Here is a 24,028-nt window from a genome sequence, read left to right as displayed (position 1 = left end):
GAATAATTTAGTTGCAGCCCTAGTTTTATTTTGACCATTCCTCCAGAAGCACATCAGTGAGGTCAGACACTGATGTTGGACCTGCTCTGTTTAACCCTAAAGATGCTCTGTTTCGTTGTAGCCAGGCCAGTCAAGTTCTTCCACTGTGAACCTGTTTCACGGCTCATCTTGAAGCTAAATGATCTGTACCAGAAGTTACTCGACTTAATACAGTTCAACTCAACCACCAAGCCAAAACCTGCCGAATGAACTGCAATGCATGCATGACCGGTCACTCCTGGACTTGGTTTCATCCCATCGGAGAACCACTGAGCTCCAAAGAGCAACCTATCTTTTCCCCTAAATGTTTGAAGACCGTGGAATGTTTGAATTGCATAATAATCAGGTTTGAGTGAATACTTCGCAGTTTAGTGAGCGCAATAAACGCATTTTAGCAATTTAGCTTCCTGACCGCCAGGAGTGTATATTTATCAAAAGTATGAAAATATTAACTTTGCTATCCTTAAGACCAATTTCCTCAGTAGTATTTGGAGGATGGCCCAAGTTATCCCACAAAATGGGATTGATTGTTTAGAACATGATGATCTATGAAATATTCATCTGTCCACAGAAGATGGGGGAGAGAAAACAGAGGAGCATGATGGGAGAGTTTCATCTGCCATCTTTTCATCTTGAACTTTATGCTGGAATGTTGTCAGATCCGATGCATCTGATCCTGAATCCGTTGTTTTTTTTTTATAAAGGAAAAATTATGGCATTCCTTCTCTGTTTGCACCCGTCGCATCTTGAGATGTAGGATATGTTGAACCGACTGTTTGGGCCAATGCGAGACTGAAACGGTATGATAACCGCGAGGAAACAATCACAGCTTCATGCTGTCACAAGATAAAGTTAAACTATATTACACAATTTTATTATTTAATAGGTTTTATTTAAAACCAAAAAATACGTTATTTCTACTATTGTTAAAAGGCAACACATTATCACAGATCCACAAGCCTTTTTTTTTTTTGCAACCAACAATTATTTTAGTTGCAAATAATTTAAAATTATTAGTTTATCAATTAATCTGTTGGTATAAGATAATTGTTCTGCGGATTTTTCATTTTAACCACTCGTCTTTTCATACAGTACTGGAAATATATTAAAAGATGCAAATAAAAATAAGTAATCATATTTTATTGCCTAAAATGTAATGGTCATACTTCGTGTACGGCTATTGGTTATTTGTAGCAAAGGTTGCATGTGTAGCTAAAGAAGTGCATGTGAAAAGTTGTCCATTTTAACTTTTTTTGTTTTGTTTTGCTTATCCGGTGTGTATATATGGACAGCAAAAGGTGCCCAATATAAATAATTTCAACTGGATGAAGCTAAAACTGTTACTTGAGAATTTCTGTGTAGAACATATTTTTAGATGGAGTTTTTATTTTTTATCTGAAATTCAAAATGTGTGTTTTTTGTTCAGTTTTGGCTTAATTACTACTCTGAGCTTGTTTCAGCAAATGGCATATTTCAGAATCTGTTTTCTCCATTTTAATATTTGTTTACTAAATTAGTTGACGACCATTTCATCTCTAAAACAAATTAATTATAATGAAAATAGCTTTTTTAATATTCACCAACAGTATTGCTGTTCTCCTTGTATTGGCATCATGCAGCCCTCCTCAACATCACTGCTCCAGGTACCTGGAAATCTATTTAAAGCTCTTTTAAATATTTACAACTTCATTGCCAACATGTACCTCATTTAAAATGACCCATCGGTTCACAGTTAACATCAGATATTTGAGCACATGCTGCCAGGAAAAATTCAAGAGGTCACCTTTGCTTTGTGCTTCTCTAATCTGCACAACTCTGGGACAAAGCCAGATTAAGTAAATAATCCGGCAAAGGCAGAGTATTTTTTATTTTTTGCAAAAGCTACAGTGAGGGACTCTGTCTCTGAAAAAGTGCTGGTTGTAGCCATGGCAACCAGACACCTATTAGTGAAATGTGTGCCAGTTCTTCGTCTCCTCCAACTACTATCCTACCTCTGCGACGTCCCAAACTCCCTGACGGTTTTGTTTTTATTTAACTAAACGTGAGCAGAAGTTTTCCCTCCTCCGTTTCTCTCTCATGCACCGTCATCACATCAGTTTGGATCGTAAGTCAATAAAAACACAGCCGCCTTTCAGACGCCATTAATTCGCCTCGCCACGGCATCTTGTCTGCCGCTGCGCTGACTGCTGCCGCTCTGCGTGTTATCATGACATGCAAAGTGGCGGTTATAACTGTAACGCATCGAGGCTCGCTCGCAACACGGCTGTCGTCTCCAGCTTTCCGAGCGCCGCTCAGACAGGTTGGGGAGGGCGTTTTGGCTCACAGCAGTGACGAAGCAAAAAGCACCGCCGGCCGCAGGACGAGCTGTGCTCCATCTTTTTGTGTGAAGTCGGAGCATCCCTGTTTCCCTTTAATCTACTGTAAGCCACTTTATCTGCAGCCCTCTAGGGAGGAATAAACTAAAACAGAGCCGTGTGCTGCATGTGTTTGTTTAGGAGTGCAGAGTTTGAACAGCTGTGCTCTCTTTAGAAAGGTATGAGGATGCTGAAAATCTCCAGATTCTTGTAGTTTAGTTTCAGTGTAATGAATACTGCTAGTCATGTGTCCTTTTAGTTTGCCAATCCTTTTTTTTTTTTCTGCAATCTTTACCGTCAAATATGGTTGGACGATGTGGACGTAGTTTTATCACAATATTTTGTGGTATTATTGTGACGATAAGAGATGAGAACTATTACTTCATTTGTATTGTAACTGGGTGGCAGTGACTGCATGACACAGCAGTAATGGCCCCACAAACACAAAAATTACTCTTGAGAAACATTATTTAGGACAGAAGTCGCACAAAAAAGTGATTTGTACCACTAAACTGCACATAGTAACTGCATTTATCCAAGTTTGACATCTATTGATACCCTTATTGAACCTGCAGTCGATTAAAATAAAAAAATCATGACTGTACAGATTTGTTTTGTTTTTTGTTTTTTTTATCCTTAAAGCTGAAGTATGACTTATTAAAGAAATCACATTTATTAAAACTGTTACCATATTGTGACAGTAAAATGAGACAATCTGATACAAAGAGAGTTCCTCCACCAAGTGCTGCTATTGTTGTCTGAAGAAATCCACCGCTCCAGGTGAAAAATGACCAATTAGAGCCCGTTCTTAGTGCTGTCAATCAACCTTGTGTATGGCAGAGAGATATCTTGCCGTTAAAGGAGAAATGTTTATCTGCCATCATCGGTGGCCATTATAACTAGCTTTAGGATTCACGGCAGCTGCTACCGGGAAGAAGTAGTAGCTTAGCAGAGAGAGTGATGAGCAGTGATTACACAAGCATGATTAACAGTGCTAAGACCCGCCTCCTGGCTCCTATTAGTTATTTCTAGTCAGCACTGGGAAAAGGCAGAAGAGCTTGATTTATTTACTTATCACAGGTCATCTGTCTCATACTGTCATGACTGTTACAATTTCAACAAATATGTAAAAAAAATATTTTAAATAAGTTACATACTACAGCTTTAATTGAAAATGTTCTTGATGACTATAAATCAAAATTCTTATATGAACTTTATCCCAATAAATGATATGATAAAAGCTCAGCCCTACTGATAAACCACCTTGTCTAGGTTTCATCTGGAGCAGCGACTCGTTTCCGTCTGCTTGTGTCTTTAAAGTACGCCGTGTTCCAGCGGGGCTCTCACCAGAACGCATGGTCAGGGTCGTTCCATATCGTAATTCAGCAGCAGGTGCCAAGTGCTGTAGTGTGACTCAGCAGAAAGCATACTAGAGCCAAGGGAGCTGGTGGCTTATTAACACTGGAGCGCTCGCGTGTGAGGATGTGTCGCTCTGATTGCTGGAAGAAACCACATGGATGCTCTTCTGAACTGATGAGCATCGATTTCCTTGGGGTGAGATTAGAGCAAACCTTTCTGGTAAAGCAAACCTGCATCTAGGTGGCAGGAACAGGTGAGACCTGAGTGTAATGGCTTGAATCTCTGAGGATGCTCCTGATTGATGGCCACTGTCACCATCCACCTGCTTTCAGGAGAAACAGGAAATACTGATGAGGCGCAAAAGTCTGAGCAGTTTCATTCACAAGTCATTTCTGCAGTTATAAGAAGCCAAACAAATTGGAAACAATAGTTAGCTGAACTTCTGATTCTGACTTGTCATGAATAGAAGTTGAATTAGTCACATGGCTGTTATTAATCTGGTCGGTCGGTCAATACTCTCTCACAGCAGAGAAAAAGGGGACTGATCATCAGATCTTTGCAGAGGCAGATGAGATCGGTTTTACATTCAAGTATCAGCCAATCACTGATCTCCCAGAAGTGAGGAAATCGGGGTCAATTTATCAGAGAATGCTTGGTAAATATGTTGATAAAAATCCTGTATAAACGGTGACAAGAGACGCAGTTAATGAGGAATAAGTTATTTATTCTAATAACATAGGATCCAAACTATTAGCTTCTCTAATGTTTCCACCCTCCAGGAATAAAACGCTGCAGCATTTAACCAGAACAAAACTCCCAGCGTTTCCTTCACCTTGAATGCATCTTCTGTAGTTTTATAGAGAACGTAAGGCCAGTGTTTAGAGTCAATGGAGCCATCAGTAATGTCAGAAAGCACTTAGCTTTGCAGTATGTTTCAGAAAGTATAAGCGTCTGTGTGGCACAGCCTTGGCATTAACCTCCATAAGCTGCCATCAGTATGACCGTTTAGTAAAAGATGTGGCAGAAAGAACAGCTTTGTTTAGTTACGTTTTTACTGCGTGTAGTGACTTATGGCTTTAATCTCTCCCACACCCACAGTCGGCCATCGGTTACAACATAAAAGGAGCAGAGGACGCTCCATCAAGAGTTGACACTCCTGCTTTCTGTTGACTCCCTACGTCTAGATCAGGTTTCCAGACAAGTCTGTCCAGGGCTTACCTGTCAGAGGACAATGTCTTCATTAAAGTGTTTTCAGTAAAAGCCAGGGTTTACCCTCGCCTCAATTGTGTGACGTTGAATAACTGTTTTCAAATACTCATCAAAATAAGAGAAAAACATTTAATCTGTTTTTTTTTTTTTGCTTTATTTTTTCTTGGCATTTTTAACCAGCCCAGCAATTTCACCTACAGGAAAAACACTACATGCAGTAGAAAAGTCAAGTCGGCACATTTCAGCAACAAGGCTTGGCGCCGTAAAAGTAACTAGTTATGATACGAGCAATAAACATTCCATTTTGTCATCAAAATCATCTGAAAGCTGCTTCTCCAAAAACACTGGACATCACCTCCAATGAACAATCCTTCCCTAGAAGCCAGTTGATTGGAAGATGATGGGTGTAGAGAAAACCTTTTAAAAGGTTGTGAAACACTTGAGACTGGGATGCTGGTTCACCTTCCAGTAGGATAACAAGCCTAAACATACAGCAGGGGCTAGAGCAGGACGGTTTAAATCAAAGCATAGATATGTGTTAGGGTGGCCCAGTCAAAGTTTAGACCCAACTTTTACTGGGAATCTGAGCTAAGACTTGAAAATAGTTTTTACAGACGCACACTAACCGATCTTACTGAGTTTAAGCTGTTTTCCAAAGAGAATGGGGATAAATGAGTCTTTACATTATGCAAAGCTGGCAGAGACGGACTCGGAGTACATTGACACAGGGGGTAAATACTAATGTCCCACACACTTGCGTTTCATTTAAAAAAAAAAAATCCAGTCTAATTCTCGTTCCATTTCACACTCGCCGTTTCCCCCAGTGTACTATAAGCCTGGAGGGCCACCAGGCTTTACTTATGCCCCCACCAGGCTTTAAGTGTTTTTAAAATGTTTGCATTTTGAAGACTTTATAGTTGGTGTTCATCTATTTATCTTCGCATTGTTTTCAAGTGACATTTTAAACATTTTTTAAGTCAAAAACATGACGGGCCGCTGGATGAGTTTTCTGAGGTAAACCTTGCACACTTATGCTCTACTTCAGTTTTTTTTTTTAACTCTGGTCCTCAAGCCACTCCACCCCGCATGTTTTAGACGTCCCCTGCTTCAGCACACCTCATTTCAATTGATTGCCGCTGAACAGGCTTTTGTTGAACTGCAATCCTCTGAATCAAGTCGTGTTAAAGCAGGGAACCATCTAAACCATGCAAGGCAGTGAGCCCTGAGTACCAGCGCTGGGGAAACACTGCTCTACTTTGTGTTTGTGTTGCATAAAATCTCTATTTAACAAGTTTGCTGCAACATTACAAAATGTGAAGAGCATCAAGGATATGAATACCTTGTGCGCAATACCGTAAATGTGAAGTATTGCGTCATGCAGGTTAAAAAAACATTCTCTGGCTATCTGATTATAACTTACATTGTCCGTACCTCTGGCGTATTGTGTGGTTTAATTAGCTGCTTTCGATGATGGTCATTATCAACGAGGCTTTTGTTTTGCAAGGTTTGACATTGTCAAGGGCTTTCTTCTTTTATTTGGTGTCATTGTGTTGTCATGGGACGCAATATCTTTAAAATTAAAAGCACAAAGCAAGGACTGTCGTTCTGGTGACATGAAGGAATTGCAAAGATGTGGTCTCACCTGCATTGCATTGGCGCAGCAGTCGAAGTGGGTAAACATGTTCACTGTATGCTCAAATGAACCGAATTACAGTGTAGAGATGAACTTCCTGGAAGCTACTGAGGTGAAACAGTCTTATGTAACTCTTGTCGGTCAATTAAAAGAAAATAAAGGCCCAATGCAGGTGCTTCAGTGCAATCACTTTATTCTCTCCAAGGATTTAAAGTGTGACCTGATAAGTGTTCATTCAGCCTGAGTAGGGCTCTAGTACCCTTGGCTGCAAAAGGACAGCGCTTACTGTTTTTTTGTTTTTTTTGTTCTTCCCCTTTTCTCCCGTCTGCCTCCAGTTGAAGAATTGCAGGCTAATTTTAGTAACCCATCCATTACGTTGGGCTTGAACCTCATAAGCCTGTATTGCTTTTTGGATTCATCAGCTGCCAGGAGGGTTTCAGTCTTGCTTTTTTTAGATGATTATGCTCATAAAGTGACAATTTCTCTTTTCAGTCATACACACTCTACAACTAAATGCAGTAGAAATATAGAAAACATCAGCACTCAGCATTTTTATGCTGAGTGCTGAAAAAAAAGCTTGTATTCAAACTGAGCTCTAAACAGAAGGGAGGAAACCTTGCCTAAAAGATTACCTTTCTGTCAGTAGGTAATTTCCACCCATTTAATATCTACATGCTCTCGTTTGCTCAGGTTATAACAATGAAGGTTGGTTACCATGACGATGTGGTTATAAGTCACTGAACAGCTTGGCACCAAAACACATTAAAGATCTGTTGTAGTATCAATCTTCCAGACCACTCGGGTCTTCTGGTTCTGCTCTGCTGTGCATCTCCAGAACCAAACATGGAGAAGCAGCATTCAGCTGATTCAAAAACCTGGAAAACCCACCTGTTCTGATTTGCTTTGAACCATAATAACTTAAACATTGATCAACATCTTTGACATTTGGTGACTTTATGATTTCATGATGTTACTTTGCCTTTTTGCTGAAATCTGCAATACAACTAAACTTGATGAAAGTTTATTTTACATTTTTAGTCAGATTTTAATCTGCTGTGCATTAGCTGGGAGCGTTTTCCACCAGAGGCTAACGATCCAGGGAAATGCCTCTTTCAGTGGTTAGTCTTAATATTTGAACCTACTGTCATTGTGGTGGTGTTTTTGTTTTCACTGTCATTTTTTGCCATCACTGTGAATACTAGTATTACATCCATTGTTGTGCATTTACCAGGGTGAAGAGGGGCCTCCCAGTCTGGAGTACATCAAGGCCAAGGACTTGTTCCCCCAGAAGGACCTGGTGAAGGAGGATGAAAGTCTGCAGGTGAGCTGATTACTTTCCATAAAGCACATTGGCTGGAAAAACTGTTGTTTGTCAACATGATGCTTCAGCAGAGCAAAGGGCCTCGCATTTAAAGATTACTACTCGAGACATTATCCCCATTAGTCTGTTTTGTGCTTAACACAAGAAAAGGTTAACGAGGCAACCTGGTTAATGAAAAAATAATTGCATTTCAATCCAGTTGATTTACTCCGATCAGGCATCATGTTTGTTCTATTAGTCTGAGATGTGACTTATGTTTTTTGTGTAAACATTCCTACAAATGTAAGAAATGCTGCTTTTTATGCCGCTTTTTAAACTGACGAACTCTTTAAAATCTTTTCCTAGCAGCATGTTTACCCTACAACACTATAAGAACAGCAACACATAGCACCAATGTCTAGTAAAATGCTGCCTCCTCCTACTGTAAGCCATGACATCACTGAGTGATGGCGTTACATCTGTTCTGCTGCTGTGTCGGACAGCCGTTTTCTAAAATAATCTGATCAGTTTATTTTTGGCTGGGCGGTGAATGCCTGCGCATCACACACAGGATTATGAGTGAGCTGCCAGCTGTCACTCAGATAGGTAAAAATTGATCAGTCTTATCTTTTTTATTTTTCTAAGAACTTCAGTTTCACAGCTTTCACATTCTCAGGTATTTAAACTTTTTATTTTTTTAAACGAAGGTATTTGAGCCCATATTTGCTCTGAATAGGACTTAATGCTTTTAATACAGATGCACAGATTAAAAAATTTAAAAAATTAAATCTCCATTTAAAAAATGGAGGTCAGAAATCAGCGACAAAGGTCTGCGACAAAGGTCTGCAGACCTTTGTCGCTGATTTCTGCAGACCTTTGTCGCTGATTTCTGACCTCCATTTTTTGTGGCCCTTTGACCTATTTATACTGAGTTTAACTGACCCCAGTTTCTCTAAAAGTATTATGCTACAATAAAGCATGGTAAGAGGATTCAAAATGATTGGACTTGGACATTTTCAGCATCAGTGTGACATCAATCTGAAAACCTTTGAATACAGAGGTTATTTGGTTTCTGATCATCCAGTAAGGAACAGCTCTGCTGATTCAGGTCGCCAAGTAATTTCTCTGAGCATTTTCAGCTTTGGGTCATCTGTTGTTTTTTGGGTTTAATGGTATTCCTAACTATTCTGACTGAATAGTGGGTCTTAATAAATTTCCTGCACGTCATTTTTTGTCACATTTGTGTTCATTTAAAGTTCAGCTTTTATTCTTGTCCAATTCCCTGTTTCATATTGTTCAACACTAAAGTGACACGATAAAACCACATAAAAATGTTTTTAAAATGAACTAATGTGCTTCCATTCTGTGTACACAAAAGCTTTTAATAATAAGTATTTCTCACAGAATACTATAAATGCAAAGTGTCGCTATTCAGGGTAAATCAAACCGTAAACGACTAAGGTTGAGTACACAGAAGCGCAGGAAGTTATGAAGATTTCAGCGACGATTTGAGAGATTTATTTGCAATTTTGGAGGAAGAAGCTAGATGAAGTGATGAAGAAGAGAGCCGGTTCTACTGAAGAAATGCAGCCATAATTTTTTAGCCAGGAAGCACAAACTCTGACATTTCTGGGGAAGAAGAGTTTGAAGGTGACTGGTTGGAGCTGGACATCTGTCGCCTCCAAATTAATGAATGGTATCAACCAGATTTATGAATATAATAGTTATTCATCTTTAATTCTGGTTTAATTCAAATAATACAGTTGCTTTAAAGTAATTGGTTATTTCCAATTGATGACCAGTAACAATAAACAGCTGAAATATGCCACCTTTGATGTTCGTTTCTGAGGCTTTTTAAGAAATACACCATCATCCTCCTGCTCCCTTAAAACAGCATCTGCAGAGGTTTAAAAAATGAGAACAAAACGGGGCAGCTGCCAAAGACGAGACGAGAAGGATCGGTTATTCTGTTGGTGAAGATGAAGCTGAAAAACCACGATGGGTAATTTACTGTCTTCTCCCTGTGGAGTCGTGTTTGTGCTTTTAGGGTGTTTGGTTAATGGAGCCGAGCATCGCGTTCATAGAGACCATGATGGACCCGCCCAGCCCTGGGTTACTCTCTGCTGCTTTTTTTTTTTTTTTTTTGTGGTTTTCAATGGAATGACATTTCCACTTGATTTCCAGTGGATTGAAGGGGGATATCGGCTTGTTTGGAGTTTTTATTTCTAAAGTGGCCGGCTTTGAAAGGCCTTCCAGTGAAAGCGAGAGAGGTCGGTATCAGTCTGAGGAGGTAAAAGCTTTATAATTATTCTCATTGATCTGCGTTCACACATGCAGTCGGGTGTTTTATCTAACCTTTCGTGTGTCTCTTCTTTCCGTCACATGTCCTGCTATTGATTATTAGCAACATATTGATAGATATGGTAGAAAACCATGCAAAGTAAACACAACAAATCCCCAGACAGCAGACACACCCGTGCAAAACTAACCTTGGGTAAAATAAGTAACATTTGTGCAAAGTGGAAGAAAAGATGCAAATAAATAAATTTGGCTAAAATCATTTTAGTTAAAAACTGATTTTGGCCATTATTTTTTTAGAAAGGTGATATAACCCACCTTCCTAAAAATAAGGTGGATTAAAAGAGTTTTTTTTTTTTTTAAAGGGTGATATGCTTTTGTCTCTCTTGATTGTCTTCACTCACTTCCATCATGGATCAGTTTTCCCCCTCAGATAAAATGACAGACCTCCCCTGGCCTACTTAATACTTTTCTGCCTTCCCTCCTCTGAGTCTGCACATTTCGGCATGCGCTCACTCGCTCGCAGCAGCAGCGTGTGCATGTCCTGACATGCAGGCTGCCTGAACCGGAAGTCACGACTTGCTAGTCGGCGCATTATTCATGGTTGTTTCATTCTTCTCACCCTCTTCCTCTCCTGTTTTTTTTTTTCTCTCTCTCTCCCCCCCCCTCTTTTTTTATTTTTTTCTGTTCATGTTTCTGCTGCTTGAAAGGCTTCGTAGAGGAAACGTGACACAGTATCTAATGCTGCGCTCGCCAGCTGCCAGTGACTCATGCGCCCGTTTTGGAGCGTGGCTTGTTTAAATGCAGCTCCCAGTCTGTACAGCATGTTAACTATGGCAATCTGGGCAGGACATGTTGGGTGTCTCCCCACACCAGAGAAACAATCGGATTCAGCGGCTGCAGAATCGCATTTCAGTCGCATGCGTTAATATTTAATGCCAGCTGTCGGCAGCCATGTTGCTGCAACAACGCTTGTGTGCCGTGCTTTTCATTTTATTCGATACTGCAGATCATTTTATCGATCTACAGTATCATTTCACTGTAGACACCAACACTTTGAAAATGTGAGACTGCAGATTGTCTCTATTTTATATCAGCAGGTTTTGAGTAAACAGTCTGAAAAAGTATAAAACTATTTTTGAATTTATTCTGGTCTTGCGACACATGGCACGTAGCAGCATGTTGGAGAACCTCTGATTAGTTATTGTTAAAGACTTTTGTTGTGTGTTTTTGCTTGAGGCGATGCGTGTTTGCACAATTATTCCCTCTGGAATTTTACACTCAGATTTTTTATTTTATTTTTTGCTTTCAGACAGCTGTTGTGATGTGTAACCATGGCAACAAGGTATTGGCAGATGATTAGCATTCCAAAAGCTCATACTTGGCAAACATCTAAATGTATAATTAAAATACTTTGTTGTAAATATTTGGCACATTTTACAAAAAATAATTGTAAACAAAACATGGGGACATGGAATGTTGCCACAAAAAAAGAATCACCCAAATAGTACCTGAACTTTGACCCCAAATCCCAAAGGAATTAAAAAGGAGGCTTCGTGTATGCAGAGCAGGAAGAAAGAGTAGAGGAGACCAGCAGGTTGCTATGAAACCTCAAGGGCTTCATAGCAAGTCCCACTGGTCTCCCGGCTGACCTCCAGGGCTTCGTTGTGTGTCCTGCTGGTCTCCGGGCTGACCTCCAGGGCTTCGTTGTGTTTCCTGTCAGTCTCCCGGCTGACCTCCGGGGCTTTGTTGTGTGTCCCGTCGGTTTCCTGGCCAACCTCCGTGGCGAGTCCCATTGGTCTCCTGGCCGACCTCCGTGGCTTCATAGCAAGTCCTGCTGGTCTCCGGGCTGACCTCCAGGGTTTCATAGCAAGTGCCGCTGGTCTCCCGGCTGACCTCCAGGGCTTCATTGTGTGTACTGTCGGTCTCCTGGCCGACCTCCAGGGCTCTGTGGCAAGTCCCGTTGGTCTCCCGGCTGACCTCCAGGGTTTCGTGGCGAGTCCCTTTGGTCTCTCGGCTGACCTCCAGGGTTTTGTTTTGTGACCCGTCAGCCTCCGGAGCCTCGCCGTGGGTCCCATCGGCCTCCCGGTTCCTACTTTGCCACAGGCAGGTACTTGCTCCACTGCCAGTGTCGCAGGTCCCATCGACCTCCCAGCCAGGCTCAGGAGGTCGGCTGGGAGGTCTACAGGACCTGCGAGAAGGCTCAAGAGGTCAGTCAGGATGGGACACATCCCCAGCGTCCCCATGGTTCCCTCTCTGCTGCCAATGTCCACCAAGGCTGCTGTTCACCAGCATCATCCTCAGATTCTTTTGGTGTTCCTTAGTTGTTTCCATTTAATTCTGCCTTGTTTTCCACTTGCTGCTGCCTATATTTGGCTCTGATGTTCTGCTGCAGAGCCCTATGTGCTCCATTTCCCAGGTTAAGCTGGACTCTGTTTCTCTGTCTGGACTGACTGATGGGTGCAGGATCTGTTGCAGACCTGAAGCAGGTGCAGAGCAGACGTCAGGGGGTTCTCTAACGCACAACTTTAACAAACTAGATAAAACACCATCCAGTATGCATAACAATTTATTTTACATTCTTTGGAGACTTTTCATATCTCGTATCCATTTTTTCCTCCCCTTTTTATGATTTTGCTTGCCATACTTTGAAATTTAAATTACTTGCCATGTAATTTTGCTTAATTCCTGTAAAGTGTCTTGAGTGTTTCTGAAAAGCACTATACAAGTAAAATCTATTATAATTAATAGTAGTAGTCATATTAATGCAGTACAGTTTTGCTCTGCCTGACTTCTCTCATAATCCCCCCATCTGCCTCGCTGCATGCAGTCTTTATCGTGCTCCGGTCACTCCAGCTCTGTGTGACTCAGCAATACATGCTAATGCAGAATGAGGTAATGTTGTCTCCAAGCAACGCCATTGTCCTCGCCAGCAGAGACTAAACAAGATCTAAGTTGCCATTCACGGTCCCCAATGACGGCAAAAGTTGTTTAAAGGAGACTGAACCCAAGCGATACAAGCCTCCGTGAGCTTTCCAGCGATTTCTAATCCTCCAGTAACATTCAGCGCTGAACTAACAATTGTTTGAAAGGGGAGGTGAGAAGCCGACCCATGTGAAGGTAATTGAAAGCTTCAGATTATCCCATTACTTTGAAGTTGGCAGATGTAACTGTGTGTCACATTCACCGGCTCGGCTTTTAGAGATAATTCCCTGCCTAAAAGTAAGAAGGCAAAAAAAAAAAAAAAAGTTCTATTGACCTCTTCTAGAAACCAATTACCTTAATGTAGTGTCGTACTGCAGCCAAAACCAGGTCTTGGCTGAGACTGTAATAAAATGAGTAGAAGTAAGAATGTTAATGGAAGGCCTGGGATCCAGTCCGGCAGCCCTGCCTCTTGTTTGTCGGCTCATTCAGGCTCGGCTACAGGCCCTTCACGCTCACAAAGGTTCCTCTGTAAGACTACAGGCTGGTCTAATGGGACACCTTAGTCGGCTTTATTGTCTTTGGTTTGATTAGTGGAGGTTTTGCTTTACAGAAACACAAAGCCGTGCAGAAGTATTCAGTGAAATGGGAGTAGTAGAAATGCTACATGTTTTCCAAAAGGTTGTGTAAAAATACAAAAAAAAAGTCATGCCACATAAAGTTTAATTCTGGTTTCCAAACCAGAGAATTTTCTTCCACCTGGTTGCTGGTCTATCTCGATATGACTCAAATAAACAAATTTTTCATTTCAAGCTCCTGCTACTGATGATAATTTGATGCTGACGTGGTGAAAGATGAAGTATTTCCTCATTTATGAAACAGTTTCTAAAATGTAACTTCACAAAATGTTCAACATTCTTCGTTTTAGTTTCCTGTTTGTCCTGTTGAAGCTCTCATAAAATCCTTATTCTTGTAATAAAAATGAATAAAGGGAGCCTGACCCTAATATTTCACCATAGATTCGACCTGAATTCAAAGTCCAAATAAGCAGAAGCTGTAAAACACCCGTGTCAAACAAGAACAACTGGGTGCCCTGACATCACTCTGGTCTGCGGAAACCCAAGGAGTGAATTGGAAAATTAAACCATCAAAACCTTGATATGTTAGTAGATGTAACGGAGTGTTTGGCGAACATGTGCAGCGATGAGGCTTTTAACCCGCTCCAACATCCCTTTGTGTTCACTCAGGTACCATTCCCAGTTCTTCAGGGGGAAGGAGTGGAATATCTCGGCCGTGCCGACGAAGCCATCATCGCCATTTCCAACTACAGACTCCACATCAAGTTCAAGGACTCTGTCATCAACGTGAGTGCCCGTCTCGGCGGAGGAGCTTGAGGATTTGTTTGCTTCTGTACAAACAACCCGAGCGTCTGCAGTGCCACGCCACTGCGGAGGCCAATAGCGGCGGGGAGGAGGGTTCAGTGTTCAGTTTGGACGCTCGCAGGCTTCTCCCTTTCACCCCAGTGTTTTATAAACGCACAGCCGAGCTAACGAGGTGAATGAAGCGGAGGAGTTTACACGGAGGACTTTCTGTAAACCGGGGGGTTTTGGCGTAGTTTGTTGTAGCAACGTCGTACCGCAGGAGTTGCAGGCTCTCCTTTGATCTACCGGCGAAGAGGGTGTAACGTGACATCCAAGTGCTAAAGCCCGGCCCCTGCTGGCGCTGCCGTCCACTCCTGTTGACGTCAAGCCCTTGCTCAAACACAAGTGAGCGTATTGTTTGTTCTCCCTGGCAGTCAGATTTCTCCTCCTTCCCAAATCGTGGTCAAGTTTTCCACAAGGGTTCGGTTTTCTGGAAACGGTGGAGAGTGAAGCCCCGACCACCTGGGCTTTAAATATTCTCCTTCAGAAAGAGAATAAGTCACCGTCTAACCGGGCCCGCACAACTGATTACCCAACCACTCAGACTCCTGCCTTGACCCCCAGCTGCACAGATGAACTCTGTCTGAAAGCCAGCAAGCCACAACCTCTCACCCACATGTCCTTTCACAACTTCACCCCATCCTCCCAAACCGTTTCTGCCCTTTGCTCACCCTCTTTGTTTGTGTTTCTTTCTCACCATGATCCATGTTTGATTTGGACATGTGCCACTAGTAGCACGTCCACTCGGTTAGCTTTCATCTTGCACTCTTTTGTTGTTTTTTTTCTTTTTAACTCTTCATTTCCGTGTTGTCTTCTAAGCTTTTTGGGGTTTAATTTTTTTATTTATTTTTTCCCATTTCCTCCTGTCTTGTGTCTCCTCTCCCTCCCTTCCTCTCTCTCTCTGTGTGTCTGTGCTCCATGGTGGCTCTGTGTTGTAGACCTACCCTGGTGTGGACAATGAGATCTCTGTGAGTACAATACGATAAAACACATCCCTCTGTCACAGATTAGACAGCTGTCATTCAGCCCTTCACTCTGTGTGGTTATGAAGCACTAAACACAAAGTGCCTCTTACATTCAGCTGAGTGCTGGTGATCAACCTTTAATTTTCTGCCAGATTGTCATTCAGGAATAATCTTGAAGTTTATTTTTCTTTTGATTGCTGGTATTCTGGCTATAAATTATGCTCAGTTTTAAGTATTTTCCCAGCTGTGATGTTTTATTAGTTGATTTTTTTGACACTTCAGAGTCGGACATGAGGGGGGAAAAAACTGTTGGTATTTTTAAACCTTTCAAAAATAAGCAATGAATCAATTTATTACATGATAAATTAAAACGAGCTCCATAATTTCCATTCTGATATTTTTTGAAGGGCAGTTTTATTTATAGAGACTTCATAGTCAGTTTTATTTATGGTTTTGACTGTAAGTGACTTTTATTTCCATTTTATTTACTCTGGTTGCTTTTTAAAGTGTGTAAATGTTTCCAATTAATGCAGCTGTTGGGTGTTCCTTACCAAATTAAAGTGTATTGGTCTGTTTTTATTTATTCATTTATTTTTTTATCATTTATTACAATAATTGCTGGGACAATTTAAAATTTATTGTGGCAGGTCTAGATGTTTTTAGAGAAATTTGTGATGGTGTCTGTGCAGACGTTTTCTCTGCTTTGTGGGCTGATGTCATGTGCTCTCTGTCGCCCCCTACAGGTGCCGCTCAGGCTGGTAGAAAGTGTGGAAAGCAGAGATATGTTCCAGCTGCACATCATCTGCAAAGACTCCAAAGTCGTCAGGTAGAAAGGAGACGATGGTCGCTTCATATTAGACGGCCTCTGAAGTGTTAGCGGTGGATGTTTAAACATTGTGCAAAAGTTTACTGTTGTTCTTCTTTTATATTAAATCCAACAATGTACTCCTGTCTCGTTTTAGCTCCGTGTGAGAAACCCAACTGACTTCTCCCATTAGTTTTTCTGATTAATCGTTCCCTCTGCTGCTGAAAGGATGTGTGACAGAGCACTTGAGTTTAATCCAATTCATTACGTTTCTGTTAAATTGATGCTTCCCCATCGGTTGCTTATTTGACCTGAGACTAAAGATAGACGGCTAAATCTGGCTAACTGGTGAGGGTGGAAACGGGCTATTTGCTGAAAGAACATCATATTTCGAGCGGTAATTAAGTCAAAACTGTACAACTGTTGCATTTAAGATTCATTTTTTTAAAAATTTGTAAATGTGTTGTACCCAAAACTGAAGTGGCATTGTTTTAACTCCACCCAGTACAACTTTTATGGAAAAAAAACAATCTATTAATCACTTTTGTTATCCAATTATTAATTGGTGAAACGAGAAAACAGTCAATGTTGTATAGATAAGTGAAGCAGAAAGGGCCGAGCTTTTCACAGACTGATGTTAGAAGTGTTTCTCATCCTTTGCTACAAATGATCAAGTGTGAACTAAAGTAACGCTATGTTGTTGCATTTTAGGCAGTAAAATGTTTTTCTTTAAAAATGTTATTTTTAATGTTGTGTAAAAACTTTAAATGAAAAATCAGAGTAATTGCTAACTAAATTGATCATTAATCTCGCAACCTTTTCTTTACGCTTTTCTTCTAGTTCCTAACGCTCACTGCTACACAGCGATATTGAAAACAAAGATGTTCTCTCTCAACTAAACCATGAATTCTCCACAGATGCCACTTTGCGACATTCAAGCAGTGCCAGGAGTGGGCGAAGCGCCTGAACCGGGCCATAGCCCACCCGTCCCGGCTGGAGGACCTGTTCGCCCTGGCCTACCATGCCTGGTGCCTCGGCGCCAGCGCAGACGATGAAGACCAGCACGTTCACCTCTGCCGCCCAGGTTGGCTCCACCAACCCAACGACATCGAGTTTAAAGAAAATGTTGCCAGTTTGGGACTGTTTAATGTTTATATGTGTGTGTGTGTGTGTGTGTAGGAGACCATGTGCGTCACAGGATGGAAATGGAGGTCAGAAGGATGGGCTTTGACACGCAGAACGTCTGGAGAGTTTCTGACATCAACTGCAACTACAAGTACGTCCGTGTGGTTGTGAGTGATGCTGCTGCAGCAATAAATGTTGTGTAGATGAAATATGGAGAGGAGGATGATGCAGTAAAAACAGTCCAAGAAAACCTTCCTGCTTCCTGAAAAAGGTAAATCAGTTTATTCACTGAACTGAACAAATTACATCATTAATTTACAAACACAAACTCTTGCAACACCTACTATACACGGGGGAGAAGGGTGAAGAAAGTATTAAAAAACTCATGTATGAAACTGCTCTCTCTTCAATAATTACAAATAAAATTTATATTTACATATATGTTAAATTAACAATGTAAATAAAATATAATTTTCCTCATTACTAATGTACAAGACTTGACAACAGATGAACAATATGTCAGGAGAGTTGATGGTTCTAAACCATTTTTACTTTATTTAGAAGTCCATGACTTAGTTTCTGGTTTACATATTTTATAAGATATTTCCAGTTAAATTTATGATCCACTGTTTCCCCTAGAAACAGTGGATCATCCACTGTACATCAAGTACAGTGGATCGAGTACTTGATGTACTCGTTCCACTAAGTTTTAATCCATGGATATTATGATGGAATCGTCCATTTTTCTGTTACCAGAAATCATAAATTTAGTTTTGTTCCAGTTAAATCATTCCCGGAACAAAATATTTTTATCTACGAACAAGATGAACTATAGCATATTCAGTAATGTTAATGTACAATAACTGGTTTCATACTGGGAAATGAGAAGAATGACACCCTAATTTCTTCATATGAGGCTGATGATTATCGTGCTCCTCTAGTTCCCAGTGTTATCAAACTCGGGTTTTATTTTAAGTTTTCTCCAAATCCTTTCGGTTAAACTATGGTTTGGAAATTGATGCTTAGAAATAATCCTGTATGAAGAAAGGTCAGTCTGCTCACAGGGCATCCTGTTGAGGGAGACGGACACGCAGGACAACGAGCTAATTAAACAAGCTGCAGCCTGCTGAGTCCCGTGACTCAGCACACCATTTCACTTTCATCCCTACTAATGTCCACACAGCCTGTCTGTCCCTCAGCAGGTGGAGAGGAACTGGAGAAAGAATCACGAGAGAGGAGAGGCGACCGGAGACAGATGGCGTTAGGCTGAGAGGCATTAATGCCGCGTTAGAAACTGCGAAGCCCTGACCCGCTGCTTCCCCTGCAGGTTGTGCTCCAGCTACCCGCAGAAGCTCCTGGTTCCCATCTGGATCACCGACAAAGAGCTGGAGAGCGTGGCTTCCTTCAGGTCCTGGAAGAGGATCCCCGTGGTGGTGTACAGGTAAGCCGACGGCGCGGCCTCGGACGTCTGCGGCTCGCACGTGGCAGCGCGTTTGACCCTGCCGCTTCGTGTTCAAGGCACCAGAAGAACGGGGCGGTGATCGCTCGCTGCAGCCAGCCCGAGATCAGCTGGTGGGGCTGGAGGAACACGGACGACGAGTACCTGGTGACGTCCATCGCTAAGGCCTGTCACATGGACACGGGAGCCAAGGGGACGGCGACGGTCCGGCAGAGAGGGGAGGCTCCCGACTCGTGCGACAGTGATTTTGGTAAACCTGCTGTGTGTGGATCCGTAGATGTCGTCATGTTGCAGCTAGTTTGAAACTGGAGGGGCTTGAATACAATTTTGTGCCATTGTGTAATTTAAAGTATTGGATTTAAATCATTACTTTTCTCCAAAGTACATTAGAGTTAAATTATTCATCAAGTAGCTCAATGAAAACAGATCCTTTCTTTTGTAATTCTTCTTCTTCATCTCTTTAAATGTTTCTAAATTGCATTATCTTACAAAAAAAGATGCATTTTATGCAAAACAAAAACGTTGCAAGCATGAAGTGGCAGAAAAGATGGATAAAATCTGAAAAGCGTGACATGCATATTGTATTGTGGTCCATTTAGTTTAATGCCTCCAAATCCAGTTCTGCTTATTGCATTATTTAGACCTTGGATCAATATTTTGATGAGTTACCTTTTGGTGCAATGATGGATAAAAAAGCTTGAATGGTGAATTCAGTCATATGTAGTGTTGTTAGGCTCCACTTTAACCTGTCTGTGTTGCTCTCTCTCCAATTAAATAAAACACGAAGATGCGTTTGTAGTTTTGATTTTACGTGCTTCAATTTTAAACCAAAACTTGCTGCGTTCATATATTCAGTTTCTATGACGATTAGAAACGAATTATCAGCAGAATTGGCAAAGGAAACAATTCTTTGAATCTTTCAGGCTTAATTTGGTGGCGTCAGTCTGCAGCACATCATCAGCTTTACTCCGAGCAAACTCACTTGGAGTCCCACAATAATTACTTCTCTCCAGCACAAGTAGCTTTTGGAGGCATGCCTCTTGTGATTGGCATCAGGAGGAATTATTGATTTATTTATTTTTTCCTCTGAGGGTTACAAATGGACTTTGTTTCTCTTCACGACGTCCACAGCGTCTCTCTGTTTCCCTGCTTCTCGTCTTCCCCTTCGTCCCTCTGCCAGGCTTCACTCAGCTCTGTCGTCCTTCCCGTTTCCCCTCAGACTCGTCGCTGACGGGCGGCTCTGGCTGCGACGACAGCACGGTTCCCCAGAAGCTGCTGATTCTGGACGCCCGCTCCTACACCGCCGCTGTGGCCAACCGAGCCAAAGGTGGCGGCTGTGAATGCGAAGGTTGGTCTGATCGCGTGTTAAAAGCAGGTTTTCCTTCTTAAAACTCTGCCTATGGTAATATTTCAATGCACGGTAGAGTTCAGCCTGGGGCACCTTTTGAGGCCCTTGAACATTTTCTTAAACAAATGTTTAAAGCTTAAAAAGTCAAGAAAATTAATTGTGATTAATAACATCCCTAGAGTGTGATTAATCTGATTAAGTTATTTTTTTTTCATCAATTGACGGCACCAATACATGTAGATGTTGTCTATATCTTCCAGTAAAGCTTCAACGTGTGTGTGCTGTTATTTTTAGAGTACTACCCCAACTGTGAAGTCATGTTTATGGGAATGGCCAACATCCACGCCATCCGCAACAGCTTCCAGGCTCTGCGGGCCGTCTGCAGTCAGATCCCAGATCCGGGAAAGTAAGTAGATCCGTTTGACCTTTCTCCCTCTCAGCAGCTCTGCCCTCGTTTGCGCCTCCCTCTCCTCTGTTTTGATGCTAACGGTAAAGCGACACCGCTCCGTCATGAGGGCGAAGCCACACAGCAGTTCCTGTTCCCGCTGGGCTAACCCGCCGTCCGTCTGCATACATCGATCCGTACCCGTTTAAATTTTTATTTGTTTACATGTTTGGTTTTCTGATAACCCAGCTGCTGAGACATCATATTGTAAAGCTTGTTTTTTTTTTCTTGAGTTTTTAGCTCAGTCTCTGTGGTTAATTATGATGATCTAAAAATTCACTCTAAGTGAACGTAGAGTAACTCAATCCGATGTATTCGTATAAATACTCCAGAGGCCTTTACTACGTGATTGGTGAGGTTTTTATTGTCACAGAGCAGGTTTACGACTGGCATGTTCTTATTGACCCTAAAACGATCAAAAACGTAAATATGACACCTTGTTTGCTTTTATTATTTTGTAAAAGACCTCTTGTGTCTGGAGCGTTTCTTTGTGGTTGCAAATGAGTTATTTTTACAAATAACTCATTTGACCAAACTGGGCTAAAGTAAAGAAAAGTGGTTAAAATTTATCGCTCGGTGTGGAAAGTTGGAGATAAGCTAGAAGACGTTCAGTTTTAATAGTGAAAGTGAATCAAGTATAATCTCAGGGACTTTCCACATCAAACAAAGTACTAATTTTAAACCTACTTTTATTGAGGCTATTGCATAAAATCTGATTTAAAAAAACACTTCCTGGTGGTTTTGATAGATTTGAGGAGTAGAAATGAAATGTTTATATTCTTTGTCCAGTTCCACTCATTAGTAGGTTTCCTGCTTCTATTTGCTCTGAATACTTTTTTTTGGCTTACCAAGTGTTTCAGCCTGTTTCTGGAGTAAACTTGAAATAAGACAAACTTATTTCAAGTTTTCTTATATCTAACTTTTCAGCAAGATATGGGAGGTTATTTAAAGTCAGTAATTCCTTAACATTGATGAAAATGTATTAGTTAAAGTGATGGACTATTTAATTTCCCATGTTATAAAAGAAACAATTTTCCAGTGAAATTTTTATTTTTTTTTTATCACTCTTAAGGAACTATTGACTAAAAACAAGCAGAAAACTACTCGTCTTATTTCAGGCATACTAAGATATTTACACTATAAACTAGACCAAAATACTTAAATTTTGTGTTTGTGTACAGCGTTAAATTAATGGACATAACTGGTAATCACACATGAAAGGTAAGAAAAACAAGATTGACTGTCTAAGTGGAGTTGTGACGCCGCCCAGTGAGCTCTTCATGGTTAAAAAAACACTTTAGGCTGAAGCTGCCATGTGCTACAAGCTCATTATCTCACCACTTAGTGTGGATTTCAGCCGGTCAGTCTAATCGGCCACTTGTCGTGGTTTCAGCTGGCTGTCGGCTCTTGAGAGCACCCGATGGCTGCAGCACCTGTCGGTCATGCTGAAGGCCGCCACTCTGGTGTGCGGCGCGGTGGAACGGGAAGGCCGGCCCGTCCTGGTGCACTGCTCAGACGGCTGGGACCGAACGCCCCAGATAGTAGCCCTGGCCAAAGTTCTTCTAGACCCATACTACAGGACGTTGGAGGCAAGAGATTCCATGTTTTTTTTTTTTTTGTTTTTTTTTTTAATGCATCAGTAAATACTTTACTGTTATTTTTTATAGATCCTCACTGTTAAATACTATCTTTTTCACCCTACAGGGTTTTCAGGTGCTTGTGGAGACGGACTGGCTGGACTACGGCCATAAATTCGGGGACCGGTGCGGCCACCAGGAGAACGCGGACGATGTGAGCGAGCAGTGTCCCGTCTTCCTGCAGTGGCTGGACTGCGTCCACCAGCTGCTCAAACAGTTCCCCTGCCTGTTCGAGTTCAACGAGGCCTTCCTGGTGGGTGGTCACCCAGCTCTCTCCACCCTTTCACCTTGAAATCGAGAAATTAAAAAAAAGAATCGAGAAATTTAGATTGCATTGATGGAATTTAGTGAAAATATTAGATGAATGAAGATATTTAATGAGCCAGATCTTTATAAAGTTGCACTGATTGATAATAAAATACTCCAAGGTATTCAAGTAAATAATCGAATTCCAGCTAGCGATGATTTTAGTTATCGATTATTCTGACAATTAATTGATTGATCGTATCAAAAAAAACAGATTAAGCTAAAACAAGCCCACTGGGTAAAACATATTTACAGATGAGTTTCAGCCAATGGCATTAAAGTGCCTGGAAGAGCAATAGAATAAACCCAGGAGTCTCTTCAGGTCAGCGTCAGCGTGTCTCTACAACACGAGCTAAATCAAATGTAATAATTAAACTCCTGGAATATTTCGGTGACTTAGGTGAGTCATGGGAAGATTAACTGTACAGAAAAAAAACCTGTCTTCCTGCTTCATGAACTTGGTGTAAGTCACGTAACGCTAACAGGAAGCTGGATGATGTTCGCCACTGGCTCACTTCTGTTGCCAACCGATGCATTGCTACATCAGTTCAAAAAAAAAAAGCTTGACACCACAAGAACTGTATAAAATATGCAATTTTATTTTGAGCTTTTCTGTCGTGATGCAGGTCTTAAATTTCACGCATAGCTGTCTTAAAAAGTCAGAAATTTGTTGGTGAAACCTGCAGAAATCCTGTTTTGGGTTCGAACGTTTTTACGCTACTTTGCCGTCGCTTGCCGCCAAGAGAGACAAAATGTCCTGAACAGGCCCAACGTGACTCATCCTCCTCCTTCGTTGCAGGTCAAGTTGGTGCAGCACACCTACTCTTGTCTTTACGGCACATTTCTGTGCAACAACGCTCGAGAGCGAGAAGCAAAGAACATCTACAAGCGCACCTGCTCTGTGTGGTCGCTGCTCCGCGCGGGAAACAAGAACTTCCAGAATTTCCTCTACGTTCCCGGCCACGATGTGGTAACACCAGATTTTATACTATATACTCACTAAAAACTTGTGATTATCTGAAATATTTTTGCGGGTTTGCTTTAGTCGTCCATGCCTGACTTCCTGTTACTTAATGAAGGATCAGAAGAGCAACTCTCACTTTTTGTCTCTGGGAAACAAATTACAAAATAATCCGCAATCATAACTTGCTGTTGAGCTGCTGCGTTTGTCCCTGCATCTTGTCTGCCAGGTGCTGCAGCCAGTCTGCCACACACGGGCCTTGCAGCTGTGGACAGCTGTTTACCTGCCCACTTCGTCCCCCTGCACAGCTGTGGACGAGTCTGTGGAGCTCTACCTCCCCCCATGTGCCGCTGGAGACGAGCTCACCTCCCGCTCACTGGACAGGTACGTTCACCGTTTGTCTCTTTTCCAAAAGTATCCATGCCTCTTTAAAGTTTTCCAG

General features: G+C 41.6%; 1 protein-coding gene across 5 annotated transcripts in view; it reads left to right on the top strand.

Annotated features, from left to right (window-relative positions):
- The window catches only part of mtmr4 (myotubularin related protein 4), a 45,940-nt gene that overhangs the window by 17,007 nt on the left and 4,905 nt on the right, over positions 1-24,028 (top strand). For 3 of the 5 annotated variants that reach the window (XM_008428109.2, XM_008428111.2, XM_008428112.2), the window contains 14 exons: positions 7,826-7,915; positions 14,362-14,478; positions 15,474-15,503; positions 16,244-16,326; positions 17,223-17,389; positions 17,485-17,581; positions 18,758-18,871; positions 18,949-19,139; positions 20,109-20,237; positions 20,532-20,643; positions 22,076-22,271; positions 22,387-22,572; positions 23,425-23,595; positions 23,816-23,970. In XM_008428109.2, the coding sequence (XP_008426331.1) occupies positions 7,826-7,915; positions 14,362-14,478; positions 15,474-15,503; positions 16,244-16,326; positions 17,223-17,389; positions 17,485-17,581; positions 18,758-18,871; positions 18,949-19,139; positions 20,109-20,237; positions 20,532-20,643; positions 22,076-22,271; positions 22,387-22,572; positions 23,425-23,595; positions 23,816-23,970 (1,838 nt within the window). The remainder of the gene's footprint in view (positions 1-7,825; positions 7,916-14,361; positions 14,479-15,473; positions 15,504-16,243; positions 16,327-17,222; positions 17,390-17,484; positions 17,582-18,757; positions 18,872-18,948; positions 19,140-20,108; positions 20,238-20,531; positions 20,644-22,075; positions 22,272-22,386; positions 22,573-23,424; positions 23,596-23,815; positions 23,971-24,028) is intronic. The other 2 variants (XM_008428110.2, XM_017308657.1) reach the window with 1 other exon arrangement.

This window comes from Poecilia reticulata, linkage group LG14, assembly GCF_000633615.1.
Source record: "Poecilia reticulata strain Guanapo linkage group LG14, Guppy_female_1.0+MT, whole genome shotgun sequence".
In the NCBI taxonomy this organism is placed as follows: Eukaryota; Metazoa; Chordata; class Actinopteri; order Cyprinodontiformes; family Poeciliidae; genus Poecilia; species Poecilia reticulata.
This window is presented reverse-complemented; position numbering and strand designations above follow the sequence as displayed.